This window comes from Amphibalanus amphitrite, unplaced genomic scaffold, assembly GCF_019059575.1.
Source record: "Amphibalanus amphitrite isolate SeventyFive unplaced genomic scaffold, NRLGWU_Aamphi_draft 000389F_arrow, whole genome shotgun sequence".
Taxonomy (NCBI): Eukaryota; Metazoa; Arthropoda; class Thecostraca; order Balanomorpha; family Balanidae; genus Amphibalanus; species Amphibalanus amphitrite.
The window spans coordinates 490,886-510,585 of record NW_024881883.1 but is presented as its reverse complement, the minus strand read 5'-3'; the positions used below and the strand labels follow the sequence as shown (position 1 = coordinate 510,585).

The 19,700-nt window shown below is 46.8% G+C and overlaps 1 protein-coding gene across 8 annotated transcripts in view; it reads right to left on the bottom strand.

Moving 5' to 3' along the window:
- Positions 1 to 515: 515 nt before the first annotated feature.
- Positions 516 to 19,700, bottom strand: part of LOC122390284 (caspase-1-like) — a 47,164-nt gene continuing 27,979 nt past the window's right edge. For 2 of the 8 annotated variants that reach the window (XM_043383049.1, XM_043383048.1), the window contains exons 2-7: positions 6,915 to 7,161; positions 6,418 to 6,550; positions 5,727 to 5,847; positions 5,151 to 5,326; positions 4,343 to 4,625; positions 516 to 2,174 (exon numbers count right to left, since the gene is read on the bottom strand). In XM_043383049.1, coding sequence (XP_043238984.1) covers positions 2,080 to 2,174; positions 4,343 to 4,625; positions 5,151 to 5,326; positions 5,727 to 5,847; positions 6,418 to 6,550; positions 6,915 to 7,045 — 939 coding nt within the window. In that variant the 5' untranslated portion in view covers positions 7,046 to 7,161 and the 3' untranslated portion in view covers positions 516 to 2,079. Of the gene's footprint in view, positions 2,175 to 4,342; positions 4,626 to 5,150; positions 5,327 to 5,726; positions 5,848 to 6,417; positions 6,551 to 6,914; positions 7,162 to 7,335; positions 7,498 to 12,432; positions 12,667 to 19,181; positions 19,449 to 19,700 lie in introns of those variants that run through there. The other 6 variants (XM_043383046.1, XM_043383047.1, XM_043383050.1 and 3 more) reach the window with 6 other exon arrangements.

Genomic DNA, 19,700 nt, shown 5'->3' with positions numbered 1-19,700 from the left:
GTCTAGATATAGGGCCTTACAAATGCCCCTGCATTCGCCAGTGCGTTAGGTAGGTACAGTTATAATTATTGTTTTCATATTACACAGAACGATGCATAATTAAGAATGATAACTCCATGCCTATCCAGCTGCCCCCCATAACAAACATCCGGGTTTTCCAGATGACCGAAAACTTATTATTTACGCACCATTTTTAAACTTTATAGGTAGGTAAAATAGAATAGTCATGCTAGAATATCAATGACCCCACTGTGGCACCGACACAGGGTATCATCCCTTTTCCTTTCACACACAAAAATAGCAGCTCCTGATATTCTATACCTAATGTTTAAAAATCCAACAGCATAGCCCTTTTATTCTGGGAACCAAAATATTGCAGTCCCGTACCATGCTCACTGCTGTCTACTAAGCTCCATCACCAAACAAAACCCCTCTCACATTTCACCTCCTTAAGCCTCGAGAAACCAGAGCCTTTACCCAATCACGGATAAACACTGACCAGACAACCAACAACATCCGCCGGATTGTTTATTTCCAATCACACTTCACAACTGCTAGCGTGGAGATCATGTTCTCCACAAAAGAGGCAGGCTATGGACGCAACATGTGCAGCCCGACATACACTTGTGATGGAAATAATCTGAAACAACTATTTTCAAGCATTCACGGGCACGGACAAGTCAACGCAAGGAGCCATCGTGAGTCTGGTCAAGTCTCAAGTGTGTAGAACATAGCTGCAAGTGTACAGATTAGTTTCAGTTGTGACATGATGACCAATTACATGAATATATATCTATTCAGATGTCGTGTTTAAATGCAATCAAAGATGGGATACAGCGGCCGATAATCTTGCGTCGAGCACGGAAGACACAAAAATAAGCTTCGATGACACTTGACATGAGTAGCGCTTAGACAAACTAAATGTCATCACCAGTGGCCCAAATTTCATCAGTCAAAACTATCAGTAAGTAATTACAACAAAAAAGCGACGTCAAGCTAACACGGCTCCTATTATTGCTAAATTGTGACAAAAGCATAGAGACGAGAGCGAATCACGTAAGAAGTCACAGACAACCGTAACTTACCAGCGGATTTAATACAAACATGGGACCTATTTCAGAAGACCCCAGGGTTCACCTGACATAAGACCTAAAACACTGACAAAATCGGACGGGTTCTTGAACAACAATCTGGTGATATGGCATGGTGGATTAGATCCACAGTGAAACGGCCAGGGCGGGTTTGCCACTAAAGAATCAGCCAGCTTCTGTCCACGTCCCGCACACTTCCACACAAACATCCGAAAGACCTCCGAAAGAACATGTGATCCACTGAAAGTTGGCAGGGTGTTCCAACAACATTGAGTGCAGTGCTGTTTCCTAAGCGGTCTTGTGACATTGTACCAGACCAAAGGCAGAATGTTGTATCTTTGCGGTGTTTGTGTTGTACACCAAAGGCAGGATGTTGTATTGTTGTACTGTTCGCCGATCTAGCAACTATCAGAGAAGCATCAGCCCAAAGTTAATATCAAGATATCCCTGAAAGTGATAAGATGAGGAGACGTCCCAGAAAGCAGAAATAGCGCTTATGATATTACTGGTTGGAGATAGTAAGCACTGGCCTGTTATAAACAGCATCGACAAAGCATTCACATGAGCCCGAGTGAATCTACTGACGGGTCTCCGCAAACTAGCGAACTAACGCCCCGCACAGTTCTACGTCGACATCTACATAGACAACGCTTGGAGGGCCAACGTCTTTTGATATCGGTGCAAACCTCACAACTAAGGCGGTCACTATCAATAGGACCTAGCTTGACCAGCACAGAGCCCCCTCGTCACTTCTCCGCCCGAGGCGCATGCCCAATGCCCATCATAACAGCCCACACCGATCCGGACAAGACAGTGCATGATACCTGGCAACAGTGCTCGTATCATCTAGCAACTGCTTCGCTTCGCTGCCAGTTGAAGTAGGTCGATGCAAGACCTAACTTTCCGTCCGTCCTGCCCACAATTGTGGCGCCACCTATAATCCCCTCGGCCAGAAATGCTGGCACGTGCGTTGTATGCCGAGAGGACCTTAGTTGCGGCGAACCTTGGGCGTGAAGAAAACGTCCCGAGTGAGCATGGAGCTGATGCAGGGAATCTGCTTCCTCTGGTGCATGCCCGGATCACCTGAAGGAGATGAGAGAGATCAGCCAGGTTTGTAAAACGATAAGCTAACAAGGTACACCAATGACCGACACTGAGCATTGAGCAATGCTTCATTGATTCAGTTCGATGTTATGCCATGAGTCGATATTCTAGTACGATAGAAATTCGAGGTGATATCTACATAGTAAACAATTGAAGCAGAAAATGGCTGCGTGTATTTGCGCCACCATTTGGTCTGAAACATTTGTTAAAACTTCGCAATTTGCGAGTGAAAAGCTACAGTAGCACAAAAAAAAGCAAGATAACGATACTTACCGAATTGAAACAACCTGAAGACATAAGATCAATATAACGGGTGGTCAGTATGAAACTGGACAAAAGTTGAATCGTTGCTGTGTTAAAAGTTCCCAAGCGAAAGCAACGAAAATCGCGTTACTGTGCCTTTCTTTTGTTGTGATCACGCTCGGCCTAGTGGATCTGCGACACTGGACCTCTGTCAGCCGCCAGGTGCACGCGCGTTGGCAGCCCCGCTATTATCTTTCGCGGCACCTCCGCGTCGATTTGACGGATGACCTGCTTGATTTTCCGCTTCAACTGCGCGACTCACCTGACCTGCCACCTTCCCTTATAAACGTACTGTTTGATAAGCCCCCACAGATCATCAATGAGCTAAATATGAGGGGTACATGGTGGGTTCATGTCACGTGCTAATACGGGCACCCCAGCCTCCTCAATAAGTTTCGTGGTCTAGCGCGCGTACTGTGACGGTTGCGAGGTCGGGACAAAACAGAACATAATGCTCCGGGTATTGAGACTCAATGAATGGCAGAAACACGATATTCAAACACTTTTCACTGTACAGTTCGCCCATTACATCGCCTGTAACTGGACGCGCGATCCCCCATCGGACTCTGGCAAGCCAGACGGGCATCTTGGGTGGATACTTGCTCCCAGGTCGAAAGAGGAGGTGAGATCCACATGTGGAAGATTGTCTCCACCAGCTGAGGTGTAAAAGTCGGCGTTGGAAAACATTTGGCTGCCACTGCAGGTGAAGTAAGAATCATCATCCATAATCACCTCTATGCTTTGGCTGCCCTTCATTGGATCCTGTGACAGACGGCGCAGACGGGTTTTCTGTACACGAATTAGTGCCTCCGTCGTCTGGGGAGCCTTTATCCTATTTTTGTACTTAAATTTCAAACTTTTGACACATTAAATGTACATATGTTTTGAAGATCCTTAAATTTCTCGCAAGAAATTACTGGGAGAACCCCAGCTGTCCGGTGGCGGAGCCGGTTTGTTCCTTCCGGAGCTGAATGGGCATTTCTGAGTGATTTTGCCGTTCCCACCATGCAAAACATCTGCAAGTCCTCAGAACTTATCGACGATCACATATTCTTTAGATATGGTGACACCGCACGGCGTAATGTGGCGCATAATGGTAACATTTTTGTAATTTGGGTTAGTTCCAAAAAATTGCGCGAAAAGGTGCCGGAACGCTTGCTGACTTAACGGCGCAATGCTTTACACTAGTTGCTAGCAGGAAGTTGAAATCTGAGCTGCTAATATAGAATAATTAGAAGTATTCACCTGCCAAAAATCATTAAAATCTGTCCATTATTGGTGATGTTATGCCTAGTCAAATTTTGTCCAGTTTCATACTGACCACCCGTTATTTAAAGGGAGGGAGGTAAAGTCACAAACTACTCATCAGTTCAATCAAACATGTCGACGGGAAAACTTGTCAAAGCCCAACCAATTCACCGATGCCTTTACCAAACGACGAATCTAGGCAATAAAAAATCGTGTTGAGACAGCCTCCGACGCTTTTTGCCCATCTCGTGTCCTCCTCAGACAAGAATTGGAACATAACCCCTCAGAACATCGGTAGCTGGGCGTGATTAGATGCTGAACTTTGTTCTGAAGACTCCTAGCCACCTTTCTGTCCCAGCCGATCAAAATGAAAGGGTTTACACCTATGGAGCCTACAGCAATAGAATTATCATAAAGCACACATCCTAAAGCCAAAGTACTGAGTTAATTTTCCAGCTCTTTCTCCGTGACCTCTGGAGTCTACCTCGCCAGGGCTATTTTGGCGAATTGTTTTACCCTTCACCAGAGAAGACCAAACGATTGGCTCAAACTCTATGTAACCCTTCCCCGGAACTCCACGGTCAACGCCATCTTACCGGGGCAGTTGGACTGGAAGTCGGTGGCCACCAGTCTGTTAACTCGCGTCATCACCGTCAGAAGATCCAGCTGCCGTCCGTACTTGCGCAGGCAGTGGACCAGCGCCTGCACGAACCACGAGCCCTGTGTGGTGTTACGCCAGCTGTAGTAGCCCGGCACGGTGGAGAAGCACAGGAGGAAGTCGGCGTGCGTGGGGATCTTGTAGGAGACCACGTCGCCGTCGGTGGCGGTGCGACGCGGCACCAGAGTGGTGCCGCCGTCTAGCTGGTCACCCTGACACGCCTGTGGGGGAGAGGGGTTGGTTAGTGAGCAGCTTCAGCCAAAGCGCTTGTTTTTTGTTGGGGGGGGGGGGGAGGGCTTTTGGCCTTTTGGGAGAGCCGGCTTCCAAGGTTATTTTGCGTCCATCCGCAAAAGTATGATGCATTGCATATGTTGACTAAAAGGACATACCGTCTATATACATGCACGTGCCTATTGTTCAGGGACTGGCAGGGCTCTCTGGTAACTCGCCAAAAAGCTAGAGCACGTATCGCTTGACGCTTTGACGCAGGCAGGTATACATACGCAAGCGTTTATCACACTTATCGGTGTTGATGCAAGCTTTTGTTGTACGTTGGATGTTGGTATCATGGTTATCATGAACGAGAATCCATAAAAAAGTTGCAAAGGTAGTAAAAGTCTCTCGACAAAATACACAATTAGAGCACGTCTGTCTAACTAAGCGCTCATTAACTAGCTTCAATTCTCTCTATAAAATGCACGCGCAGCATTTGTACCCAACTTGCCCCCAGCACCTCCCCAACCAACCTGAATGAAGAAAATCTTTGGCTTTCCGGCCAGCGACGGACACCTATCGGCCGTGAAGCGGGTCCAGAGGTGGTCCGACTTCAGGATCTCGTCGTAAGTGTACAGTACACCGGTATCACCATGAGAGAGGAACGAGATGACCAGACAGTCGGCGTCCGAGTGGTCGGCCGTGGACACTGAGGGCGAGAGAGATGAGGCGCGGGTTACGCCGTGATGTGGTGGGCAAGACGACACTGAAACATATGTAATAATGAATATGAACACTTTGTGTCATGTCACTAGATAAGTATCATCACTAAAACAGGAATTTCAGGATACTGATGTCATTCCAGCTTTTGTCATGACTCTCACCAACCATTACTAGAAAATGCATCACTAAATCCTATTGTTACATATTTCCTCTTTTTTTTGTTATCGATAGCTTATGACCAGAAACATCACCAGAAACCAGAAACCAGACCAGAAAACATCACGCCATAACCAATTTCTCTTTCATGCAGATTCCACTAGCTATAAATATTCCGCACAGCGACCCGTGACTGCAGGCCACATCGCAGTCTCCCAGCACCGACTCACATTTATCCAGCACAGCAAACAGCTCCGACTTTCGCAGATCATTGTGGACCTCAACATCAAAGTCCAGGTCCCTCAGGACCGCCTCCAGGGAGTCGCGATCCACGTCTGTGCCGTTTCTCATCTGTAGGAGAGCGGGGAGGGTGTCAGAGCGTGGTAGTGCATAATAGTGTCATGGGGCAATTAGCATGCATATTGGCGTGAGCTGCCATACCGTGATGGTGTCATTAATATGACGATATGTTCCGATATTCTTAGTCCAAGAGTTTACTGGCAAAAAAAGTAGTGTTGATGGCATATTATCAGTTATATGCCTTTACAAACAATGTAGCTCGAAAGAAATGAAAACAATAACCTATTACCATCAGGCAAGCAGAAGAATGTTGGTTGGAATATAAATGGATGGCGTATGAATATGAATATTGACATATGAATAAATGGTTGGTCTTCCCGCATGCGACAGTCGCATAAGATGGAGGCGCTGATGTTTTGACAGCATTCTTCATTACACTTGTCAAAGATGATAGGTCTGACACCTCGGGCACTTTGTTAGCTTAAAACTATTCTTATTACGCTGTCTTCTTTCTCCTCAGCTCATATGCAGCCTATTTTCTCAGAAACAGTTATTATGAGGTCCTAAGCTGATCTCCTTAGCCCAGCACATCAACAAGCAAAGACACCAACCCGATCTCACCTTCATCTGCTGGTCCGGATGGAAGTCGCGGTGGTTGAAGATGACGGCCCGGCCACGCCGCTTGTGGTTCATGTTGTACTCGAAGGAATCTTTGGCGGTGGGTGCAGTGGCCTGGACGATAGGCGTCGCCCGGCTGCAGGGAAGAGAATCGGTCAAAAGGTAAGCAGGTCTGGGGGAACAGTTGAACACTATCCGGGCGGAGGAGGGCAGCTTGGGTACAGTTTTACAATTTTACGAGCGAGTACTTAATTAAAATGAATATTTGGGCTGATATTATGTTCAAGTGAACTTCATAGCATATAATGTTTCCTCTCCGTTCAAAATGTCCTTCGAGAAATGCTGTAATAATTCAAAACACTTAAACACTATCCACTCCTGGGCATGACATAAAATTTGCAATACGCGGCATTTCAAGTCCCGTTTACTCGTTTTACTCCAAAGTCTTCCATGGTTTTAGTCTCTTCATACGATCCCTGAACCAAGTCCCCACCACTCACCCGAACCCGAACACTCCGGCATCTCCTGTGTCACCTCCCGCCGGCGGCACAGAGGCCGCGTCCACCGTCTCCATCTGACTGTCCACCGCGTCCACAGGGGCGTCCACAGGGGCGTCCACGGGCGCCGACATCACCGTCCCAGTACTTCAGAGGAGCAGTGTGGAAACCGTGTGGAACTGCCGTCCACTACAGTTCACGACTGGGTTTCTAAGCGAGGCTTCCACTAACGTCAACAGTGTAGTTAGACCTGTAAGAAGGAGATGAGGAGTTAGTGATATGCATATCATTTGGCAGCAATGTTAATTTGACAGAAACTACAGGTTATTAAGGATGAAGGCCCAGGAAGATAATGCTCTGGTTTTAAGGCCGGAACACAGCTTTTCAGCTCGCAAATCGCGTCTCGCTTCTCCCATTGCAATACATGGCATATTTTCAGCTCCCAACACGCAGGTCGTCTCGCTTTTACGCCGCGAAATCACGCCGGATCCCGCTCGTAAAACGCGAGCGAATCGCGAGCGAAACGCAAGCAAAATCAGTCCGGCGCGGGTTGCAAGCTGAAAAGTTGAATCTGTTTCAACTTTTCAGTTTCTCTGCTCGCGAAACGCAAGCGTAATAGCGTCAGTACTCAGTAACCATGGAAACCAAATAAAGCACCTTGGATTACGGCAATTTTAACTAAATACCGGCGTGGTCTCCTGCTTTCAGCACATCGGTATTCATTTGATTGACAATTTTAAACGTAAAATGTATTAAATTGTTTAGTTTTTATGTTTCGATGTTTAAAGAAATCTTAACACGTATCTTGTACTGCGGTCAACATAAAATGAGGAATCCGTGGAATTTTTTTTCAGAAACCTCCCCTTCGTAATTTTCTTCAAAATCAGTAAAACATAAATTTGATTAGAAAATGGTAACTTTTACTTCCGTTCGAAAAATTATATGCCTGGCATGTAAATTTCGGGCTGTAGACAAATTTTGACAGGTTGTGGTCCCATTGCTTAGATGTTGAGCGTTTTCAAGAGTAATTTCATCGATTTCCGTAAAACCACAACGACTTTGTAGACAAAACTTTTCAGAATGGCAATGCGGGGTAGTTTTGCCAGTGCTAGTGGAACAGCTTTGACGGTGCTCTCAGGATCGCTATGCTGGAACGGCCGACTTGATAAGCAGTAGCGGCGAAACACCTTCAATTAAGGGGGAGGGGCACTGCCCATTCTTTCCATGCAACACCCATAGGGCTTATGTTAAAATGGCAAAATCAAGGGGGCCGGTGCGGCCCCCCCCCCTCCGTTCCCGGTTCCGCCACCTATGTAATGATAAGGTCGTCGTACCGAGCTGGTTGGGTTTATAGCCGTTGGCGGTGGCATTGCGGCACAGTCTGTCTCCTAGGCGCTCATCAAGACACAGCTCAAAGCGGCACGACGAAGTTGCTAGGGATCTGCTCAAACCAAACTGATAGTCACATCTCCAGCTAGTAAACACTATTAACAACTCGTTTGCAGACATCGGAGGCCTATGAGATGTGAGGATTTGAGACTGAGCTAAGTAGTTTCTTTGATTGCTAAGAATTTTTTAATTGAAATTAGTCGATTATTTCCTTACTAGAATTAACAGTTAACGTTTTTCTCACCACAAATAAAATGCAAATGTTTGATTTAGCAGTGTATGCTAAGGAAGCGCATTTTCAGTTATGCAGGAAAATGCTGAAATAAGACCTGAGTCAAAATCATTCGAAGATAAGTCCGACACCGAGTCAGCCTAAAAATGCGTAAAGGACACATGTCATTGATGGCGCTGAAGCTGACTTGCCCGTAACATAAAATCCAGGCCTCAAATTAACACCGGCCAAATTGCTCTTCCCCACCGGCCAAATAACCTTGCTAGCGGGGTAATTTAGCCGCTTTGCAGACCTTTGTAGAACGACAAAATTTAAGCATAAGTAGTTGCTCTATCATTTTCAGCTTGCTGTATAAGAAAGTAAAATGAATGCTACACCTGCCAGCCTTGAGAGAGTGCAGAAGTATGTCGCCAGTTTCGAGCTACAGCGCTTCCTAAAAAGCGGCCAAATTACCCCATCCTCCCCTACCAAAAAAAACGAACCCGCTTCTTGGGCCACTTGACCTGCCTCAGAGGTCACCGGTTGTCTTGGGACCTTGAAATCGGGTACCAATCGCTGCGTCTCGTAATGGCGCACACGCTCGTTTTAGCAAAGATACTCTTGCGTTAACTTGACTTGGGGCCAGCCTTGTTTCGTAGGCTGAACCACAAATAGGGGCGTGGTAAGCTTCAAAAATATGTCAAGGCATTTTGGAAATAAGCTTAAAAAGACCCATAGCCAACGCAAGATATTGCAGGGTATTGGTCATTTGGGTCATGACATGACCTGAAGAACAATGTCATATATCCGAAACCAAAAACCACAGAAACTTGCAATTTTAATTGGACGGTGAGAAAGGATAGAGAAGCAGCTATGCGAAAAATCGGGTTCTAGCTTTTAAAATATTTAGTTCAGAGCAGTAAAAACTACCTGGGGGTGGTAACCACCGCCATGTGCGGGCGAGGGCTAAGTGGTTTCGTAGAAAACCGAAAGGAATTTCACCCAACTTCCAAATTATGCCGTGATTTAGCTACAATTCAATCCTGTTGTTGAATCTCCCACTTAATTTTCTATTCTGTAGGCATTTAACACTTTGCGTTTGTAAATTTATAGGCTGTTCTCCATTTTTGACAAAATAATGAAATATCATGAGCAACACGTTTACTCGAAAACAAGACTGCAATGCCATGTTAACCCTCGCCCGCACATGGGGTGGGGAGGAGGTGGTTGCCACCCTCCCCCCCCCCCCCAGGTAGTTTTTCTGCTCTGCACTCAACATTTTTAGAGCTAAAAGCCTGACTTTGTATAGCTGCTCCTCTATCCTTTCTTGATGTCCACTAAAAAATTGTAAGTTCCTGTGGTGTTTGGTTTCGGAGATATGACCTTGTTCTTCAGGTCATGTCATGACCCAAATGACAAATACTTAATATCTTGCGTTGGCTATGGGTCATGTGAGCTTTTGACACCTTGATTTTGGCCTGTTTTGCCAGTCTTACCTTCCACCTATCATGGAACATGTTGTTCGACGATGAACAGATGTCAAGGTCAGGGTCAAGGTCAACCTATGTCATTTAAAATCATTGCGATATAGGCAAGCTGAATTTACTTTTCGTGAAGTTTCTTTGACTGTATTTTTTGGTAAAACCTTCTCATTTCATGATCTCATTTAATATGGACACATAAACAATCGGTGCACACATCATTATACACACATACACTCACAGACATGCAAACACATATTATTGACCTTGACCTAACTTGACCTGAAAGGACCTCAGCAGCAAAAACCTGGTCGGATAGTGTGACAAAGAGGTTCTAACTGGCTTGGCACCACAAAACGGCATCGTCATCGGTACCTATATGATGAGCAGCGCACTTGATATCCAACGGTGACCCAAAACAGCAACATTTTTTTAGTTTGACCTGACCTGGAAGGTCAATGACTGACCTGAGAAGGTAAAACTGGGTATCATTGGATTTGTCTCTTCCCAAAGAATCTTTTTGGTCCCTACCACGAAGCTCTATCTCCAACAGGAACGAAATGGCGCGGGAGGATGGCACCCCCCCCCCCCCTCCATGTGCGTTCTAAGATGGGAAAATGGCATGTGCGGGCGAGGGTTAAGTATATCCTGTGATTTGCATAACGCAAAAGGAGAAATATGTAGTTTACTTACGGATGGTAATCGTTGGATTATTAGATTGAATGAATTGCTAGATGAGATTGAAAGATAACAGTTGTTAGATTTGCAAGAGCGGTGTTGTAGGTATTCGCTTGAAAAACTTCTGAACAACCGATTGTGACCATGGTACGTGGCAAACAAATACTGACTAAAATACTAACATTGACTGAACAAATTATAGTTAAGTTCCAATGTGGCATGATCAACTACCTGTGTGGCATGGCATCAACTGTTTTTAAGGAATTTCCTACAAAAGAAAGTAACTTTTAACCTGTGCTGGTTTTAATCAATGATCGAGGAGAAGGTTATTTAAAATATCAAAGCTAAAAAATTTTCATCGAAAGAACGCCGCATAAAATTTTGTCATGAAACAGACACATTGATATGCTAAGATGTCACGTGCAAAGGTCAAGTGCAATCAATAATCAACGCGTTTCAGCCGCGATTTGGAAGCGCAAAGCGTTTTCCAAGCGGGACGCGTTTTCGACGCGGGTTGTGAGCTGAATTGCAAGTGAAAACACAGCGGACGAAGCGATTTCCGCGCTTGACGCGAGTTCGACGCGATTTGCAAGCGAGTGCTGTGTTCCGGCCTTTAGCTTCTAGCACTGAGAGCCCTGATGGAGGCAAGACGCCTTGCGTCGCTTAGTCATTCCGTACGTGATGCATAATTCAAGTAAGTGTCTGAAGGTGAATTTAAGACACATTGTGGAAATGTCTCTCGCTATGAGTCATTTCTGGGCAGCACGGAAGCACCTACTAAACACACAAGCACACAATTAGCATCAGCAAACACCAGACCAATTAACAACGCCAAATGGCGGACTCTTCGCTTTATCGCTTAATTCACTTAGCAGGAGACACTTAAATCATCTTAATAGATATTCGAAGGCCTCGCTCAATATGTGTTAGTCACAACTAGAGTGACTCATAGTGACTCATGGATCGGAAAACATGTCTTGACCTGTTCAGGGGCAACGGTTGAACGAAAAGGTCAAATGTTAATTGCACCCAACAAAGACACAGTTTATCAGCAACGCTCAGCACCACTGCAGGGTATACCGGTGATAGCACACGTTCTTATCACTTTATCCCCGAACATTGCAGCGGATAAGGATGTGCGCTGTGAGTACGAACCCTTAGCGCTGATAGGCGTCTCGATAAGCAACTGAATATGGCCTCATCAAAATAGCAGCAGCGCCCTCCAACTCATAATGGGTAAAAATGTCTAAGTTCTACACGTATCATAGCTGATAGCACTTTTATTCGTCATTCGTTCAGAGGAGGCCATGTTTTATTTATATCCCTAACGTTGATTCATGATTGTATATACCATGCTTATGGTACCTAATAAGCAAATGCAGAATGTCCTTGAGCTAAGGCTACCTGAACCGAACAATGAATGGATTATTTGGATAGCCTCCACCTCAAAACAACAAGAGCAGCAAGAGCACGAGCTGCCGACATTAAAATAGCCAGGAAAAATACCCAGCACCCAAACGCAACCAGCAATACAACTCTCATCACTCAAACTCAACACTCAAACTGCCACCCAACGTGAAGCGCTACCCAAGATCATTACCCAGCGTAACCAGTCAAATTAAAAAACGCCAACACAAATCTAACTACACAACTCCCACCACCAAACACCTACACCAACCCACCATCTGCCTCACCAAAACACCAGACACCTACACCAACCCACTCTCGTCACCAAAACACCAGACACCTTACACCAACTAACCTTACAGCGCCTCGCACGCGTGCGTCGTGAACCCTCACCACCGACTAGCTCCCTCAGCCGCCGCCGCGCAGCGTCCTATCACGCTATCGCGACGAGCAACCGACGAGCATGCCCGTCGCAGCAGACTACCTTTGCGGGCGAGCGGGCGCGTCGAGAGGGGGCGATGTCGGGCGCAGGGGCGACGCGGGGGGAAGGGGGAGCGAGAGGACGCTGTTTTAGGCGCCGCAGATCGATAGCTAGTCAATGGTTGGTGTTGGTCAATGGACAATCTGGTGGAAATATGGTGAGCCCTGGCGCGGAGCGGCGTGAGCCGGTAAAAAAGATACGGTTCGATATAGGAGCGGTGCGCTACGATAAATGAGCTGCACGAAACCGAAAAGCTCGGTACAGATGGAAAGGATTGGTACGAAAAAGAGGTAGGATAGGAGAGAAAACGTGAGCATATGAGCGTACATATGGTGAAAGACAAAATGTCACAAAATGGCTTAGAACAAGTTCATGCATGCTTGACGAATAAACAAAACAAAAGGTCGCACAAACCCTGATCTTGGCTCATCTATGCATGTACAGCCCACCGCTAAAGTAATGTAGGGTTTTACCAATCTCAACGGTTGGCTTTGACTGGCGATTGTTTAATGCGGAGTGATTGAAAAGAAGATGTCAGTAGCTAAAGTTGCAGCTGCAAGGGTGACGATACATATAAGCTACATTCAAAGTTTCACTGTAGTCTGGCTAATCGTTCCTACGCTTCAGAAGCAGAACATACCCATGACTGAAACCCCACATTACTTCTGCTGTGGACTGTACCAACATGGATGAACATAAAAGAAAAATATTTCAATGCATTGACAACACAAAAGCTAACCCATACTGCCGTGCAAAGGCAAATGCCTACTACCAGTATAACGCCTTTTGGGGCGACTAACGGAGCGAGCGAGAGGGTGAGCCTTGCACGTGCGAAATTTCGAGGGGGTACCTCCAGCTGACTTGTGCACAGCACCCAACTAACCGGTCTCTAGCGATGTGCCAAATTTGAGCACAATCGGCCCAGCCGTTCTCGAGATCTGGAAGTGGCACCCTGCACGTGCGCACGTGCAAAATGGGTCCCAACTGACTTTTGCACGGCACCCTACTAACCGGTCCCTAACCGTGTGCCAAATTTGAGCGCCATCGGTCCAGCCGTTCTCGAGATCTGGAATCGACCCCTGCACGTGCGCACGTGCAGCAGCACCCCAACTCTGGCACATGGATATGCATTGCCTAGTGGGTGCCTACCTACATGCCAACTTTCAGCGCAATCGGCCAAGTAGTTACCAAGATATTGCAACAATTACAAAAGTGACACCTCTTTGTTTTGCACGTGGCACGTGCATAAGGGGTCACCTACATGCATCGGGAATAGTCCAATACTTGGTAGAAGGAATGAAGCTACCCTACAAAAATTACCGCGTGTAAATCGGTCAAGTGGTTGCTGAGATATAAGCGTCGCAGAAGCGTGACCACGGCCGGCCGGCCGGCCGGCCGGCCGGCCGCTCATACTCAGAAATTTCCGTTAATCTAAGGAAAGACTACGCTCGCTTCGCTCGCTCCGTAACTATGCTGGGTCACCCAGCCTCTGACCCAACATGACCTCTGACCCAACATGAAATTTCTGCCGTTGCACAGTAGCATAACAGTCATCTCCTGAATACTAACTGTTACAGAAAGCCAATAATCTCTCTCCGTGACAGGGAATGACCTGCCCTGAACCCTCACTGCTCATTATAGCCGACATGTTTTGTTCGGCCACCAAGTCACGCACGAAACTTGGCATCACTACCCTGCCAACCACTGTTGTGGCAGCCAAACGGATCGATTCTTATCCGAAAAACCGCTCTGACGGATTCTGTGCTTTAGTCCAAGACCGACAACTACCTACGTCTCCCAGAAACCATCCAAAGAGAGCCAAGAAACAGGTGTCCAAAAACTGACAGGAAAAACAGAAACGACCCCGTTCGATGTTTTGCATTAGAGACAAAGAGAGGCGGTGGCCAACGAGGGCGGTGGCTCAGCTTCGATCGATCACCTACATACTTGGGAGGACAGGGGCAGTAGGGAAGGCGATGCTGTTTGGACAAGGCTGCGTCAAACAACGATCGGATCTTAGGGTTCAAGTCTATCTTGACAGGTTATTTACGAGATATATCACATGGACAAAGTTGGTAACAGAGTTGCAAGAATTATAATGTGGAATTACAACAACAACAATAAGCATTCACAGAAGGTGGTTTGTATCAGATGGGTCAAACACTATTCCTCAATAAATTAAATAAGAATAATCATATTTTCACGTTACCTGCTCATTATTGAAACGTAACTTTTAGTTTTCGTGGATCCCTAATTGACGCATCTATTTCTTCAGTAGAGAAGGCACATAGCACATAGGCGGCGGAACGGGGGGAGGGGGCACCGGGGCACCGTGCCTCCCCCTTGATTTTGGCATTTTAATGGGGCTTTCCATAGGGCTTTACATGCAACGCCCTGCTGGAAAGAATGGGACGAAAAGTCGGCAGTGCCCTCCCCCCCTTAATTGAAGGTGTTCCGCCGCCACTGACAGCAGCAAGATTACTTTACAAAGCAGTTCTACAGCACTCGACAGAGGAAACCTTACTGCACCCCAATCCTGGCTCTACCTGATCTCTCATGCAGCCATGAGTTATTTATGAGTGCTTCTTGCGTCCAAGTATTAGGGGGACTCCCGACAATACCCGCAGTCCCGGTAGATAGAACTGACGCACGACACAAAAACAAAGAACTGTCGCGGCCGACCCCGATAGGTGTTATTCTGTATTCAGGTCAGACGGTCGATGTTATTGCTTGTGTCCGTTCCTATTCAGACGGATAGCTAGTCAAAAATATGCATTTATGTTGCATGCAACGATTACTGACTGGCAACACATCGCTCGAGACAGACAAGTTTATACAACATAAAAAGTTCAGATGCAGCCATAGAGCTATTGAGTAAAAGCCAGTTGATTTTAGCAGCGCAAAAGCCTCATTATTTTCCATTTTCGAGAAAAAAGCAGAAGATTAACGACCACTCAGCAGAAAACCAGACGTTTTCACGAACAAAATGCCAACACCCAGCTAAAAACTATGCAATTAAACTTAGATGCTCAAAACTTTTACATCCCTATTCCATTTCAGGGCTCGTCAACAGAACGCTTTCAGCCAACCGCTGCAGCTAAAGCTACGTTCAATACGCCGAGCAGCCAGCCGCGGTCGCCGGTTTCGAATCGGTCGCTGTTGGCTGTGACCTTGAACTCGGAGCAGTGAACGACCTTGGCCTTGGCCCCGTGCCAGCTTTTCAGGACGCTCGAGCGCAGGGGGCGGGGCGGGACGCACAGCCACAGCTCGGTCGATATGTGCCGTGTGACGGAGGCGGGGACTGAGGGAGGGGGGGGGGTGAGGGGCGTGGCAGAGGCGGAGACAGGGGGCGGAAGAGCGTGCAGATAATGTCATCATCATCGACCGGAGCCAATGTGCTGAATTACCAATGAGTTGAACTCAAAAGAAGTACGCAACATGTTTTTGAAGATATAGATTATCCAGTGCAACAAAACTGCAATGTCTATTCAATTGCAGTTACGCAGAGGCTGCGCCTGTGATAAATAAAACAGGCTAACTAAATCAGCGACAGTAACTCAGCCAAGCATGCATAGATGACAGAACTTGGTCGAATTCCATCTAAAAATTACACCCTCAGAAAAAAATCGAAATGACACGAACAACCAAAACTTGTATCATGACAAGTCAAATACCTAAAGAGTCACACTTAATTGAAAAAAAAAATCACTGCAAAGCTCAGTGGATGCTTCATCTCTTTTCAATTCAACCTCAACAATCTAAATTAGTCATCACAATGCAACTTCTATGACCACAAAGATGGCTCAGCTGGCATCACCTGGCAGTGAGCGGCATCACAAACACCCCACCCCTCCCCGCGCGCGCAGGTGTCAGCGAGCCTGCCGCCATTGACAAGCGTTGGCGCTTAGTCATGCCAGCACGCACATCAACCCACGCAAAAAGCCAACGCCAGCGAGGTGCCAGGATACGTGCTGGCAGGGTTGTCAAGAGATAGCACAGCCCGGCAGTGCAACAGGTGCTATATTCGCCAGTTTTGGCGGAGTAAAACGCCGGGGAACAGGCACTGGTGAGTCTATGACATGGAAAGATGCTCCAGAAATGCTAACTTCGACTGACGACTAGAAGAATGGAGGCAATGTCAGAAAAATATTCAACGACATGCTAAGTTTCTATTCCAAATATTTTTCCCTCGTTTATGATAAACGATAGGCTCACAATTAGGGTTGGGGAGTCGGAGTTGGAGTCGATATTGGAAACCCAGCCGGAGCTAGAGTTGGAGTCACCGAAAATTCATCGACTCAGCAGCCCTGCCAGGTCTGCGGAGTCAGAGTCGGAGTTGGAGTCTGTCGGAGTCGACAGTTCTGCCCGGAGTCGGAGTTGATTTTAGAATTCCGAAGTCAGAGTCGGAGTCACCGAAAATCCATCGACTCCGCAGCCCAGCAGAAGATGGTCTCCCGAAGCACATTTCCTTTCCCTCCCTAAAGCCAAAGCTATTAAAAAGCCACAGCGGCAATGGAACGCTAATTAGACGCCAACCAATTCATACCCTTCACTCGGTCACGCCAATCACTCGCCACCCCAGTCGTAAATCTCCTCGCTGCGCCACTGTAACCCCTTCACTCCACCCCCCCCCCCCTCCCCTCCTGTCGTCGGCGCTGCGTTGGCCCGCCCTCTGCTCCGCCTTGGGGCAGGTCAGTTCGGACCCGGTATATCGATTGAACCTCTGCCGAGCACGAGCAACGGCACGACAGCCCAGCGGGCGAAGTTATTCTCAGAATTGGCGACCTGCTGCTGCACGCTTTGAGGACATAGGTTGTTGAGCTGCCTCGGGTGATCAGAAATGAACGGAATCATATAATTAGACGTGATACCCGGCTACATTGCAGACTTGTGATCAGCTCAGTTGAGCCGGCTCAAAAATCAGCTCAGCTCATGAGCCGGCTCAACATTTTGCCAAATTGTTGAGCTGTGAGCTGAGCCGGCTCAGTAATGCATTGAGCTGAGCTGCTGTCTGAGCTGAGCTGAATGAGCTTGAGCTGAGCTGAGCTGAATGAGCTTGAGCTGAGCTGAGCTGAGCTGATTGAGCTGATCTGAGCTGAGCGAGCTGAGCTGAGCTGAGCTGATTGAGCTGAGCTGAGCTGATTTAGCTGAGCTGAGCTGATCCAGTCCTAATTCTTTTCAGTTCATGCTTGGAAATTAACTCAGGCTTTGATGCTTCAGCTATGAGCTAGCTATGGAGTGAGCAATTACACTGCCTTCGTGATCGCACTTAAAAATATCAAAACTCTAAAAAAAAAATCAATAGTAATCACTAATCGAGCTTAATTTCTTTCACCCATATTGCATGGAAATTGGAAGACCAGGGTCTTGGCCAATTTATAGGCTAATACAGCCAGTCTCAAGTTTCAAGTCTGACTGCAGGATGAATACCTACTGTCAGGCTTTGATGCTTCGCCTTGACACTCTGCTCCGCAATGTACAATTCAGCATTCTTCACTTTGTTATTTAAGCAGTTATTTAAATTGATTTTATCAATAAGGGTTCTTACCTCTGCATAAAATAGTTACAATTAGGAATTAGCAAATAAAGTTCCTCTTCGTTGGTTGAATGTGGGCTAAGCAACCATATCCTATTGAAAGTGGGGTGGGGCAGAGGCGCTAACTGGAACTCTCACCTTCTGATGTCCATTATATGGGAAAAGCTCTCTTATTCACAGGAACAGACTATAGTTGAGATGATTCCATGACGTTTTTTTTTTCGTCTAGAAGATTTTCGTCGGACAATTTTTCGTCCGCAGATTTTCGTCCGACTTTTTTCGTCTCGCATTTTTTCGTCTGTACATTTTTTCGTCCGTGCATTTTTTTCGTCGGTACATTTTTTCTGAGCGGAAACTGAGCTGAGCTGAATTGAGCGGAAACTGATCTGAGATGAACGGGAACTGAGTTGAGCTGAGCTGAGCTGAGCGGAAACTGAGCTGAGCTGAGCTGAGCTGAGCGGAAACTGAGCTGAGCTGAGCGGAAACTGAACTGAGCTGAGCGGAAACTGAGCTGAGCTGAGCTGAGCGGAAACTGAGCTGAGCTGAGCTGAGCGTGAGCGGAGCGCAGCCGGTTTGAGCGGAACGTGAGCTGAGCTGAGCCGCGTTAAACTGAGCGGAAGCTGAGCGGGAGCGGATAAGACGGAGTTGAGCTGAGCGAGCTCACTTTTTTCTTGAGCTGTCACAAGTCTGCTACATTGAAACGCCAGTAGGTAGATATGAATTCAAATTTATGACAGCATCATAGCAAATCATGATGACTTTTTTAATGTTGTCCGAATGGAGGAATGGGTGGCTATGGACCCTGGTGCCCCGCTAAGCAGTGCTTGTTGGTTGTTGCGGATGACACCACATACCCACCACCCCACCTTGCCCGCGCTCGGTTCGCCGGCAATAATTTGAATAGAAAGTTAAACGTAACGCAGGTAGATGGCGGCACGGCCCTCACGGGTCTAGACTCTGGAGCATAATGAAATGAAACGCAAACGCATTACGCAATGCAATGCATATGATATTGAAACGTGTGCAATATCACACCAGAAGACATGGTTCTAGCGAAGCTTCCCAGCTCACATAATTATCTTTGTACCTGATTCAATGGCTCCGCGTGACCACCGATCTTCACAAGCAGCTCGCCTGCACCCGTAAACTGCAGTGACACAACATACACCCACACAGCAGGTTGCAGCCTGCAGTACAATCCACTCAGAGTTGTTATCACTCTGTGACTGACAGCCGGCAGCGATAGGTGGGCGGTAGCGTCAATCACAAACGCTAGTCGCGTCAGAGAAAGATTAGCAGGCAGCTGAGGCACCTTATCACCTTGAAAAGTCTATAGAGTCCATGCTAAAACAAGCTGCAAAACAGTTTGAAGACCATTAGGTAAATGTGGCATCAACATGGCAATTGAGTAACCATGCAAAAAGTAGGCACGCAATACGCATAAAGTCAGCTCTCACAGTAATGTAGATCAAATGCTTTGAAAAGATATACTACGAAACCAGAGCCCACGCCAAGCAGAGCTGTTGGGTAGCTGTCAGTTTCCAACTTCTGTAGTTCATTCGATCAGGAAAAACTGGAAATCTGGGGCATAGTCACATAATGGTAT